Source organism: Arctopsyche grandis, chromosome 2 (assembly GCF_051622035.1).
Source record: "Arctopsyche grandis isolate Sample6627 chromosome 2, ASM5162203v2, whole genome shotgun sequence".
NCBI classification, from domain to species: Eukaryota; Metazoa; Arthropoda; class Insecta; order Trichoptera; family Hydropsychidae; genus Arctopsyche; species Arctopsyche grandis.
Genome location: NC_135356.1, coordinates 2,007,100 through 2,021,873, shown reverse-complemented (window position 1 = coordinate 2,021,873; position 14,774 = coordinate 2,007,100). Strand labels below are relative to the sequence as shown.

Here is a 14,774-nt window from a genome sequence, read left to right as displayed (position 1 = left end):
CTGCGCCCCCTTCGGGGCCCCACGGGGCTGCACCTCATGAGGCTGTGCCTCCTGTGCCCCCTTCGGGGCCCCATAAGGCTGCGGCCCCTTCTGGGCCCCACGGGGCTGCACCCCTTGTGGCGCCCCTAGCGGGGCCCCATGAAACTACTCGCCTTGCGCCCCCGCGGGGGTGAATCCATTGAATCGAAAAAAACAAATCGGCGCCCATGGATCGAAAAAAAAAAATCGAATCACGTGTTCGATGACGTCACTGATCTACGGACGACGACGAAGGATACTTACATACAAAGTCTCTTTCCAAATTATATATTAGAAGATTTGCACTCACTGACATTCAATTCTAAGATAATTATCGACAATGTTTTTTTCGAATAATCTTTATGATAAAAGCGTTGACATGATTATGGCTATAACTAAAGATATTAATGCCAAAGATATTGGAGCGATAAAGCAATTTATCGATATCGTCAAAAAATATATCGAACGATATCAATTTTCACGATGGTCGCTGATATCGTTCACAGTGAAGTGAAGTGAAGTGCAGTAAAGTGAAGTGAAAATGAAGAAGAATATACCCAACAAGGAGAGGAGGGAGACCAAGAAGGAGATGAGAAAGGAAGCAAAGGAAATGAAAGAGGAACTAAAAAAAAAAGAACTAAACGATGACGCATCCAAGCCCAAGCAGCGAAATAGGTCATTCTTGACGGCCAAAATCGAAAAACCTCAAGAGAAAGAGCTGCCGACCATAGTCCTGAGCTCGGTTCGCCAAAGACCCAGCCTCATAAAGTCGAATAGTGTCAGTGGTGTGGACCGCGAGAGGCTCCATCTTCGGTTCCGTTCGGTGCAGGATGTCAGCCAGCAGGACGAACCGTTGAGTCCATCCGGTTTCGGGTCCAGACTGAGGAAGTCTCCCATGTACTTGTCGCAAATGGAGATGCCATCCATCAACGAAGACGGTCAGGAGGGTTCCAGGAGGAACATGTCCTTCGCGAAGCGGGTGACCAATCTCCTAAGGGGCGCGTCCAACAGACTGCGCAAAAGTTCCGAGACCATGTCCAGGTCCATTTCGGGATCTCTGCAAAACTTGAGGGCGGACGAGTATTTCGGCAACTCTGCCCCGCTCACCAGAACCACCAGTCTACTGTTGCCATCCAAGGTTATTCTTTTTTTTTACAAGGTTTTTATTAGTTCACTAGTGTTGTGCCCGACGATTTCAACGGTATCGATACGCAAATTTAAATAGAGTTATATGTATGTTATACCAGCGGTTGCCAACCTGTGGTACGTGTACCACTTGGTGGTACGCGATTGAAGGTGAAATCAGACAGCGGTGAATGTGGGACGTGGTTTTTTTTAGATAGTTTTAAACATATAGAAAAAATGTGGCGTTCATGGGACGTGTGCATGGGATAGTCCTTTTAAAACGACACATTCGACCTATGTCGTTGAAATTGTATGGTAGTATTTATCCTTGCTTGACAGTGATCTATACCAAAAAGACCCTTTGGACCATTTACGGTAAAATTGTATTCTTGCTGGACAATGATCGACCTGACGAATATGGGATACACCGTTATCTAAACAAAGGAGGTATGTATGTATGTAAAAAACCACGTCCCACATTCACCGCTGTCTGATTTCGCTCTAATGGTTGGTGGTACGCGAAAAATATAAAATCAATAATGGCGGACATTCAGGAATGAATAATTTACAATAAAAAAATAGAAATATTTTTTATATAATTAATAAACATTAACTTAATGTAACAATGATCAAAAATCCGGCATATATGCATTATATATAGTATTTGCATGGTAAGTAATTTAAAGACAGGGTACACGCAATGGATTTGTTTTGTTAAGAAGTTTTGTGGAAAAAAAGTTATTTGCATAGTAACAATTATTATATGCTCAAAGGTTAATATATTTATCTACTAATTCATCATAATTATATAACTGATAAATGGTCTTTATAAAAACACAAAATTACAAAGTAGATATAATCTATATACAATATATAAAATGAATGTTTGTTGGCCTCTTTGTCTGTCTGTCTCGTATAGGCTCCTACGCCACAATATATATATATATATATATATATATATATATATATATATATATATATATATATATATATATATATATATATATATATATTTATTTATTTATTTATTTTATTCTAAACAGACCATTGTGGCATAACAGGAATTCCTAAAGCGCCACAATGGTCAAAAAATATAACACAAAAAAAACAAAATAACAATTAAACATAAATTAATACATAACGAAAATAATATACTCATCAATTATACATAAAAAAAAATACATTTGAACATAAACATAAATACATAAAAAATAGCATTTAATAATAACAGATAAAGTAAAAATATCAAATATAAAATATAGCATAAGGAATGCCTTGCACCTACAGCCAGTTTCAATAAATATGTAAGAAACAACTACAAATACAAAACATCCCTGTAAGGCCCAAATGGAAGAGAGTTAATCAAAATTTCACTCATAAATCACAATCAATCATGAAAACAATGATGAGCGCAGACTACCAGATAAATGGGTTAGAGTAATTTCCGACAATTTACGCTCACTAAGGTGGAAAATATCACATTCAGTCTCGGCAGCAACGATTTCATTAAGAAGTCGAATAGCTCTTGGAATAGGAGCCAATCGATAAAGGACTGTGCGGGCAGGAGGTACAGCCAGCAAATGATGATGTCTACCACGCACATAGTGATTAGGGACATAAAGTCCCAACTGCTCCAGCAACAACGGGCATGACGTATTACCACGTAAGAGCAGGAGAACGAATCGAATTAATGAGAAGTTTCTCCGAAGTTCAAGGGAATTATACCCAAGCATGCCCAAAAGGAAAGGAGTGGGGTAGAGATATGGGTAATACCCATATTCTTTCCTATATAGGAAACGAAGAAATGCTTTTTGCACTTTCTCAATCATCAGAGAGTAATTTGCTTCATGCGGATTCCACACAATCGCATTATACTCCAGCTTACTTCTCACAAGCGAATTGAAAAGCAAGTGAGAAGACAAAGGATTGGAGAATAATCTTGCATATCTCAAAACAAATCCAAGTCGACGAAAGGAAACGTCAGCGACTTTCTTGATATGGTTGTGAAAGGTGAGTTGAGGATCAAAAGTGATACCTAAATCGACCATATATGTATTCCACACGCTTCAACAAGACGGATCTAATGGAATATCCGTGACAATAGAGCGAATGTGCACGTCCATAGCTCATAATTGCACATTTGTTTAAATTATATATTGTTTAAATTGTAATTATTTTATAATTGTTTAAATTAAATATATATACATATGTATATGTATATTTAGAGAGTCTAAACACACAAATTACAAAAATAAAAATCCTCGGCTGTAGTAGTTAGATAGGTTAGTGATCTAGGGTTTGTTTGGATTAGCTACAATTTGTATACCTGTTTTCTATTGGATTGTTAAATAATTCTAGTTGGAAATTTTCACCGTGGCTGGCTTTCAACAGAAAAGACGTCAGCACTCAAAGGGTTAAAAACGTAATTCAAACGCACCTTTTTGGTCCAAAAAGTAGCATTATTGAATCGGGGGTGTGAGCAAACCACTCTGCCCTACAGGTATAAAATGTTATCATGTGCATAATCAATACAGCTGAAGTTGATCCACAATCCTTCGACTACACTGTATACACTACAAAATTACACATATGTACGTATGTAGGTATGTGCAATCTTTTCAATAAAGGTATATTTATAATACACATGTATGTATCAATATACTTCTAATTTTTATTTTTATTTTATGAGGTATTTAAAGTTGAAAATATTATATGTTTTTTTTAAAGTATTTGTATTTTGTAATTTAGTTGAAATATTGATTCATAAATTAATAAGCTTACAAGGCATTCAATTACTAATATAACTGAATATACGTCTTATTTTTGAAAAAAAAAAACAATATTCGTATTAAAATTAGAAATGGCCCTCACTCTGCAAATTTCCTGGATCCGCCACTGTTTATACATATGATGACCGGAAAAATGCACAAATGAAAAAAAGCGTCAAGGGGTATTTGTATGTTATCCGAGGTTGCTACTAACCTTTTTTTGTGGAATTCTATTGGTAAGTTCTTTTTGAGCACCTTTGAAAATTAGGACTTGCACCGAGTGGTCGCCGGTTTGATCCGGTGAGTTGAACTCGATTGAAAAGAATTAATTCTGGATTATACATATGTAATGCTGCTGGCCGGACTTGGATATTTGTGACTCCATGTCGATCGTTTCCTATCCGAGTTTGCCAATTTTTAATAGCTTCTTCTTACTTCGCTTTCGATATTTTCGTCTGATTTCGTCCGACGAAATTTGAAATAATCGTAATAGACACGTTTGAAAATACTCCATTATTGTTCTCGGTGACGTTTATTTTTCTGATTTCATTGTTGAAACGGTCCCTCCATTAAATTGGTTAAAAACCCATTCTAGCCAATATGAGTATGATTTATGTACAAAAATTTCATAGATGTCTCGTTATTCAGCGACTTGTAAAAAAATGCGGCATTGTTTGTAATTTGCATTGGGGTTTACCCGTTAGGCCTTCCCGGTTTATATGTGTATCTGGATGTATGCAAAAATATGTATAATTCAAATATAATTAGTTTGACGGTACAAAGTTGATGTTGCAAATACAACAAACTTCAAGTCTTGATAAATTGCAGTACAATTTTATCGTACGGATTTGCTCGCTGTGTTTATGTAGATGTACAATGGAACTATGTATATACATATGTATTTATGTACGATTTGCACACTTTATGAAATGAAAACGAAACCATAGAGTTTTCTTCAAAATATTCATTTACTTATGTCATGTTTTTCATTTTTAAATGCTTTTTCTTATTACTTAATTATGTTCGCAATACATTTTATATCTATTTTAATAGCTACTGATCTACTGATAACTTTCTATTTTACAATTTTAACTTAATTTCATTATTAATCATAGTATTATATTATTATAATGTTTATGTACAGCATAATAGGAAAAAAAGGCTCAAAAACCTATTCAAAATTCTTATAAATGCTCATAATACTAGATCTAATACATAATATTAATTAAAGACTCTCTAAAGTCGACGATATAAAGCAGATTGTGGTGTTTATATCTGACGGGTATAGACATTTTGTTGTAATCACCGAGACTCTTCACAAGTGTGTAAGTATACGGTTATTAGTAATTCTATCATAGAATCTACGGGTAAGTTTGTTAATTAGTAATGTCTGTGACTAACGGATTCTTATTTATGTCATGCATTTTTTTCAAGTTAATATTTATAGGTGTGCTATAATTTATTTTTAGGGAATTATTCTGTATTATTTGGAGCATGAAAACGTTATTATTTGAGGCGTATAATAATCGTACATATGTAGTACATTCGTTTGATGATATGTTGTTTCGTTTATTACGGGACTTTTTAGACGAAATTTCATATTTCATTTTTCACAAAGCTCTGTAAGTTAACAAGTCACCCGTCTGGTGTTATTTCAAAGCGACATTTTTGTTAATTTGAAAAGCATTACGTACCCCCCGCCCCCTCACCAATTCAGTGGTACAACGAGAGAATTTTCAAAGGGCGACGTTTTTCCTAAAGATCAATATTTCTTAGTAACTATGTACATAAGTCGTCGCCATGTCACATTATATAAATCAAATTTATTTCTCGTAAACAATTTTTTTGTCATATTCATTATTTTTCCATGATCATGTTTTTAAAAGCTTGTTGAAGACATTCTCCCGCTCCTCACGTTTTATAAAACGTGCCACCACACCCTACTACATACATACATAGTTAATGTTTGTATTAAAATATCATTTGACCCAATTCAAAGTACAATTGAAAAATAAACCGTGCACTATATCAGATGAGACCTGTATTACGAGATTTCCGCCAAAGGTAGTAGTACTGTAAAAGTACACTGTAGTATAGTACATATTTTCCAAACTCTGCAAATAGATTTAAAATACTTTCCGAATAGATGAACTCTGGCGGAAGGCTGTTAATCTGAATTTACAATCAACGAGGTAAACAATCGCTTAGACAATTTAGCAAATATTACAATGTATGTATGTACATACATATTTTATCATAATTAAATTAGTTAATCAATATATGTATTTTGAGACGTCAGAAGCCATTAAAATGGTGTAGGTATACTCTTTGATAAAAATATAGAAAAAAAAACTCAATACCATGAAAATGTACGTGTATTTTCACTGAAATTTGTGTCAAAAGAAAAAAATATATATTTACGCCCAATATTAAATTAAATTCTAGGAACACGACTCGGAATATTGTGGTAGTTGGATTATTAGTCGCATGGAAAAAATCGTCTTTTGGGCGATCGCATTTTTTCCATGAAAATCTCGAATACGGAATATTTGGCAAAAGAGTTCTCGTTAGTATTGATTTTGATTTTTAAATGCTTTTTATTATTACTAAATTATGTTCACAATACATCTTATATCTATATTTTAATGGCTACTGATCTACTGATCATTTTCTATTTTAAAATTTTAATTTAATTTTGTTAGTAATCATAGTATTATATTATTCTAATATTAATATGTACAGCGTATGGTATGATAGCTATCTCGTTAGTATGATATATATCATTAGTATGAAGGACTTTTCGTCTGCCAGACATGTTCCATTATATATATATTTTAGTGGCTTTGTGAGCAATGATCACCGAACCATACAGTATATGCGATACAACATAATAAAAAACATAACAATAGATAATAATATAATTAGGTTTAACACAAAAGATAAGTGATATCATACAAATTTGATCGCATTTTGGTTGTCCGATACTTACAGAAATATATGTACATACATATATACATATGTTACAGCCGAAATGTATTTTCAGTTGTACATAATATATTCCAACTGGCGTTTTACGTCACTCAATTTCGAATACAATTCAACGATTAAATTATATATCTACTGTTGTAATATAACAGTTGAGTTTTGACAGCTCTGATGTTTTTGTGAATGCTTTAGAATTCCATAAATTTAAGTAAGCTAAATCTAAAGTATGCTCCAAGATGAAATCCGTAGTTTGATTGAATTGGATCAATACGGATATTATAAAAACTATCACAGGCGTTTATAGTGAGCAAACGTACCAATCGTCTTGATGAGCATTAAAGAAAATGAAAACTATTGCATATCACCGAATAGTTAATATTTTAGGCTTATTTTTAGGATCAACAGAGAGTATTCCAAAAGTTTGGTTGGATATAATCAAAGAACACGGATTTCTACCGGAAGGGTTTAGAATAGTGGGTACATGGTTTGGAATTTTTTTCAAATTGGAAATTGAATGCAAATAAATACGTACATACATACATATACATATATATGTACATTAGTGTACGAAGCCAGCAGCATGGCTCGGTGGTTGGGCTTTTGCCAAGCATTGAGAGGTCGCTTGGTTCGATCCCGTGAGTTGACTTCGATTGAAAGGAATTTATTCCGAGTATATTATCTCAGATAATACATACATATATTCAGAATAAATTTCTTTCAATCGATCTTTCAGATAATTTATGTGTAATGCTGCTGGCCGGCTTGGATATTTGTGACTCCGGGTACCGATTGTTTCCTATCAGAGTCTGCCAATTTATCTAATTTCATTGTTGAAACGGTTCTTCCATTAAATTGGCTAAAAACTCACCCTACTCACTATGAGTATGATTTATGTACAGTAAAATTTATGTTAAAAATTCATAGATGTCTCGTTAATTTCGAGTTTTTCGGTGTCTCGTAATCCAGCGATTTATGCTGCCTTGTTTGTAATTGGCCAGGAAAGGGTATTGGGGTTTATCTGTTAGGCCTTCTTGGTATATATGTATGTATATATGTACATTATGTATGTAAAATATGTAGTATGTGTATTGATTTATTTATTTTTTTTGATTTTTAAGGCTTACGATTCAACCTCGAAACTCTCCAGAAAAGAACATTTCAAATCCGATCCGGATTCAGGTAAAATAACAACATAAAAATGATATCGCAAATTCGCTTAAATTAAATTTGATTCGTGCTTTCACATAATTAATTTATTTTGTTGTTTACAGAATATTATTTGGAGCATCCCAAGTATAAAACGTCGAAAACATCATTGAATCAAAAGTGATTAAACTATTTATTTATATATTTTTTTGATTTTTAAATGCTTTTTATTATTACTAAATTATGTTCACAATATATCTTATATATGTATGTATATATATATATATATATATATATATATATATATATATATATATATATATATATATATATATATTTTTTTTTTTTTAATATCTACTGATCCTCTGATAATTTTTTTTATTTTACAATTTAAATTTAATTATATTATTATAATGCAAAATAGGAAAAAGAGCTCAAAAACCTATTTACATACAATTCTTATAAATGCTCATAATACATTTAATACATAATATTAATTAAAGACTATCTAAAGTCGACGATCTAAAGCAGATTGTGTTTAGCTGGTCTGTATTTATACCTTAAGGGTATAGACATTTCGTATTTATTTATATAATAATATGTACATTTTCGGAAATTGATATATTTATTATTTTTATAATAATAATAACAATAATATGACAAATGTGACCTGACATGTTGCCCCAAAGTGTCACACCGGTTTTACAAAAAAAAGAAAATAACAATCAAAATTACCAATCATTCATCTCATTCAAATAGACTTGTGTTGAATCTCATGAAACTGACCAGCTCATCAACATGACAATTGAACAGGTCCAAATGTTCCTCTATCACATCAAATATATCACATATACATATGTACATATGTATAATATGAATTTTCTGTCCATTTTGTCAAACGTTTAACTCGGACGGCTTTCAATATTGAATTCGTATTATGGTTTTTACGTTTTTTTTTTACGTACAAACATTTTTTCTGTGCTATTAAATTTATCTCAAACATATGTATGTACATATGTATAGGTATACTCAAACGGTGTGTGTCGTCGGTTTTGATGTCGTTTTGAAATAGCATATACAAATATTTTTTCAAAATGTTACCTCATGCAATCAAAGTACATACATAGTTTGAAGCGTTGTATTATCAGTGTAACGAGGAGGGAAGATGGAGTCGGGTGAATATGATACATGGGTGTGAGCTATGACTACACAGAGTGGCTTACATAATGGAACGAGAGGAGGGGTTGAAATGGCAATAAGCAGGTCGTGTAGCTATAATAGAAGAACGGACGACGAGCAGACGATAGGAGTGCACGAATGGTGCCCAAAGGGGCGTAAAAGGGTGGATGAAATGTGGCCTTAGATGGATGAGAGTTGCTCAGAACGACGGGGACGAATGGAAACGTGTTCGAGAGGTCTTCATCCACCAGGATGGCAGTAAACGCTGCTGATGAGGCCGGGGGATACGCGAGGTGAAAAAAGTAGACCATTTTAGGCCATCTAGAGCAGGGTTTGCCTTCACGATTTCGGTTGAAGATATGGCTTAGAGCTAGTTACATTCTTATGGCTTAACCACTTAATCGCCACGCGTTTGTAGAAACTGATTCGATTATTTTATTATATGTGTTTAGTGCTAACCGTTGACCCTGCCTCTTGAATATATCACAATCTAACCAAAAATATTGACTTTTTCAATTGCATTAGTATCACAGGATATACATATGTATATGTTTAGATGTAACTGTGAAGAAACCAAAATTAATTTCGATTCATAGCCTTAAATACGAAGGAGGGCGCACCGGTGCGCTTATGGCGATGAAGTGGTTAAGGGCGAAATCACACAGCGGTGAATGTGACGCGTGGTTATTTTTAAATAGTTTTAAACATATAGAAAAAATGTGACGTTCACGGCACGCATGCATGGCACACGGTGGAACGCGTCCTTTCAAAACGACACTTTCGACCTACATATGTATGTATGTATGTATGTCGTTGAAATTGTATGGTACTATTGATCCTTGCTTGACAGTGATCGATAACGAATATGGGATACACTGTTATCCCACACACGAAATCATCAATATTATACAACTATGTAGCTGTATTACCCGGCTTCGCTTGGTATTTGTAATATAAACCGCTTAAACGTGACTAATATAATAGTAAACATTTTATTAAATTTATTTGAATATTTGTTTTTTTTACTGCACCAACATTTTTTCCGGTCAAATTTCGTGCACCATCAGTCGTAACGCTGACCAATTTGTTCCATTGCAAATTATATGCAGCTATGCAGTCTTCAATTTTTTTAAATATACATATCTCCCGTTTTTTTTTATATTTTAACGATTCCATTGAAAGCAGCTCTTCAATAATTTCAAATTCAGAAGTACATCCACGTATAAAAATTAATAACTGTGCAGTATCCTTTTGATCGTTGCTATCGAGTACCAGTTGAATGATTTTGATACTGATAATAATTGCTCTTTTAAATTGGTAGCGATAAATTCACTCCTTCTAACTACAGTTCGCCGAGATAAACTCAAGTTCTCTCAAGTTGTGCTTAACGGGCATATAATTGCACTTACTGAATCATACGCTACTTTTCGCGATTATATAATATTAGACACAACAAAGCTTGCTTCTTGTTACCAGGTGTGTCGGGTGAACAAATTTTGTTGTGAATATAATTTTTTAATCAACTCGTCTCCTGTTTTTTTTCTTGAATCCTCGGCTAGATTTGCAACAAATTCACAATGTTTAGTAGAAAAATGTCTTTTTATGTTGTATTTTACGTTTCTGTAAACAGAAACGCTTTCCTGGCAAATAAGACAAATAGCCTTATTTTTCACTTGAACGAAAAAATATTTTGTATTCCATTCTTTATTAAACGTGCGACGTTCTTCTTCAATTCTTCGTTTTTTATTCATTCTAAAAGCTAATAGAAAGTACTAAAATTATTACAGAGTAAAAATGACTACAGTATTTTGTGATGTTGTGTTAAGTTGATTCTAATTGATCATTAGGAAGACTATTTAATTGATTGTATTGGAGTAATATTTAATAGAGGCACAAGAATTGTCAGAAATATTATGGTTTTCTAAATAATTATCTAACAATTTCTCCGAAAACAATAATATTATCTATAAGTGTCTAGGTCTTTAATCTAGGATTATCTATAATACATGGGATTGTATTATAATCACTTCACGGATATAGTAAAAAAAAATGAATAAACACTATTTTAAAAAAATTGAAGGAAAATAAGTAATTTGGAAATAATGGAATTGCGTGGAATTGCGCGGTGGGCCGCAGTTTGCCCAGGCCTGATATATACATATAAGTCTCTTTCAAAATTATATATTAGATGTCTTTTCCAAAAAAAAAAAATACGTTTTTTTTAAATCGAACAAAATACAAAGTTATTTGAAAATAGCATTGTATTTAGTAAATAATAAAAGTGAGAAACGATGTTTAAGGAACATTGGTAATAGTTTCAAGGCATCAAAATTTCAGTTTCAGATATCCGAGCAATGCGAAAAAACGTTCCACGTAAGATTTTTTTATTTGAAAATTAAAATTTTATCCTTGCTTGACAGTGATCGATAGCGGTGTATCCCATATTCGTTATCGAAAGTGTCGTTTTGAAAGGACGTGTTCCACCGTGTGCCATGCATGCGTGCTATTTATACGTCAAATTTTTTTCTATATGTTTAAAAGTATCGAAAAATTAAAACCACGTGCCACATTCACCACTGTGTGATTTGGCCCTTAGAGTTTGGAACAACGTCTAGCATCTGGACGTTTGAGTGACTAGCCGACGTCACCGTCGTCGATATTATTGTGTCGAGACTGACCCCCGTAAGGCTTTATCGAATTCAACTCGATATTTTCCCCCAAGCGGGAACGTACGCTTTATTGTACGCGGATGATAAGGTTTTTTCTCCCATTTATACGAATTCAAATAAGGTAAGCACCAGATTTTCCGATAGTGGAGCGATAAGACTTGAACACTCTAACGGCGAACGTTGCAAAGCCGCCGCGTTCTCGTTTGTGAATCCCGACAAAGGAAGGTGGGAGCGGTAGAGGGACGGGGAGGGTCTGGCGCGGGGCAGGAGGGGGGGGGGGGAGGGGCGACAGTAGGGTGGCCAGATTTCGGCAAAAATACATGTCGCTTGTGACACTCTGGATATGCTGCTTCAGATCAAAATATTTAGCTTGGCAGCAAGCGAACTTAGAGCCCCATTCCTATTTGGCTTAGCATAAGTAATCTTTTAAATGTGCGATTCTTATTGGTCGGAGCTTTTTTTGCTGATCGATGGGAATCAAGTACGTTTTTTTTTCACGGTTAAGATAAAGGAATTGCGGTTTGTGAAGAAATTCTAGTTAATTAAAAATGTAATACTTCACATTTACCGCTTCGGTGCATTAGCAAGGACGGTAAAAATTGCTCTCAAATATTTAACTAATGTATTTTTTGATTTTAAAATACTTTTTATTGTTCATACATACATATGTACGTATGTAGTTTCGGTGATTATTATTGGTCACAATGAGCTCGCCTAAAAGTCACTAAAATCTCTATAACGGAACATCTGGCAGCCGAAAAATCCATCATACTGACGATAACTACTATACTAACGAGAACTCGATTCAAAATAAATTTAATAAAAAAACAACTGAATATTTACTATTAGATTCGCCATGTTTATATTACAAATACTGAGCGAAGCCGGGTAAAAAAACTAGTATAGAATATAGAATAATAACAAAAGCAATAGAAAACCGTTTACTATAATAGAGGTCAGGAGCCGTCGTGCAATTAAATGCTAAATAATAAATACATAAATTACATACCAAATGTTTAAAATACACGTTGAAAATAGATCACATGCTCACTCGCACGCTCGCATTAGCAATCAAAAATGAAAGAGAGAGAGAGAGAGAGAGAGAGAGAGAGAGAGAGAGAGAGAGAGAGAGAGAGAAAGAAAGAGAAAGCGACAGCAAACACCTGTTTCAAATAAAATGCCCAATCAAGTATGACGCGCTCGGCCAATGAAGTACACACAATCAGAATAAATTCGATATATGAAACATTAATGTATCTAATGAAGGCGGTACTTAAATGAATTTGGTACGAACATATATTCAAAAGTGTAGTATGCCTTGGCCCCGTTTATCTTCCAGATATGTACGTATTAAGGTAAATGGGACATTTAAACGTAAGGGGTGTTGAAAAGCAGAATATGGATGTCCCATAAATTATGGGACGTCGGGACACCCTAGACGCGTGGTAAGTGAAGAATAGGGTGTGAGGGGGAGGGAGGGAGGGAGCGGGTGGTATTTTTCGGGCCTCGTCCGAGGAAGTATGTACATATATATATGTATATACATATGTATTTAGGGTCGAGTTTATTAAGACTAATAAAAGCTTTTCGGTTGTTGTGTGCTTTCATGAGCCAGACGGAGCTTCAAATATTCGAAAATGGAGCTGTCCGAAGTAGCCGACGAACAGGAATACAAAAGGGGTAAGACCAGGCCTCAGAGCTTGTTCTGTGACTACACCATAGCTGAGGAGGACTATGCAGACAGTGTGGTGAGTGCTCGCTTCCACTTCCCTTGTGCTATTTTTTCATATATATGTATGTATTGTGGTCCTTTGTCCGCTTTGTTCATTATACATATTATTATTTGTATTAAGAATATGCCTGAAAATTTAAATCACACTAAAAATTAACCAGAAAAACAGACACGAAACCGACACTAGTTTTGTTCTGAATATGACCAGACGACAATGGAGACTGAATGTTTTCAACTTCATTCATAAAAATATAGTGTTTTTATCCCCAATCCCAGATCTAGGACGTTGGTCTTTCGATGACCAACCAATACTCAACAGCCACGAAGAAATACTTCTGGCATAATAGAACATTAAAGACTATGCGTACTGAAGCTGAAGTTGTTTCCCCGAATTATATAATTTGTAATTTGGGTGTGTTACAATTTTTAGCTTGCAACAGCAATCCACAGATATTTTACAACGAGAAAACATAAATGCATTATTAAAATTACGATGTCTTGTTTCGTATTTTTAGGGAACGACTCTATATTATTTTTTCGCCTTTATATGTATTTCAGCCGCCTGTGTGCGTTGCACACATTTGTACATATGGTAGGCGCGGTTCTGAATATATGGCTCGTTTACACCTCGAAAGATCCGATGCGTCCAGACAGTTTTGAAAAAATTAAATCCACTAGGAAAAGGTTTTTTAGGTCTGCGAGTTGAAATTTCCGCTTGAAATACCTGACGTATTGGTATTCGTATCGAGTGATGAGTGGCGAGGAGTCATAGATAAATTTTTAGACTGTTTGGTGTATTAATTGACATCGAATCTGTCTCGTAAAATGCAAAACCGTTTGACATTCGCTGATCTTTGATTTCTCATCTATTCTATGTACATATGTAATATCCCATCCGATTCATTTTAGATATGAAGACTTTTTCGATTTGCTCGTGAATAGAAAATTGCATCAGTGGATCGATTCACCTTCACCTTTCGATAATTACATAGGGTGCAGAAATAAAGATGTATATATATATATATATATATATATATATATATATATATATATATATATATATATATATGTATATATATATATAAATATATATACATATACATATATGTATATTCATCCGTTTACATCGTATATGTAATATGTATGTATTTC

General features: G+C 34.1%; 1 protein-coding gene across 1 annotated transcript in view; it reads left to right on the top strand.

Annotated features, from left to right (window-relative positions):
• The first annotated feature begins 498 nt into the window (after positions 1-498).
• Positions 499-14,774, top strand: part of LOC143922815 (uncharacterized) — a 189,940-nt gene continuing 175,664 nt past the window's right edge. The window contains exons 1-4 of the mRNA XM_077446146.1: positions 499-1,156; positions 8,015-8,075; positions 8,168-8,222; positions 13,506-13,638. Of these exons, the coding sequence (XP_077302272.1) occupies positions 560-1,156; positions 8,015-8,075; positions 8,168-8,222; positions 13,506-13,638 (846 nt within the window). The 5' untranslated portion in view covers positions 499-559. The remainder of the gene's footprint in view (positions 1,157-8,014; positions 8,076-8,167; positions 8,223-13,505; positions 13,639-14,774) is intronic.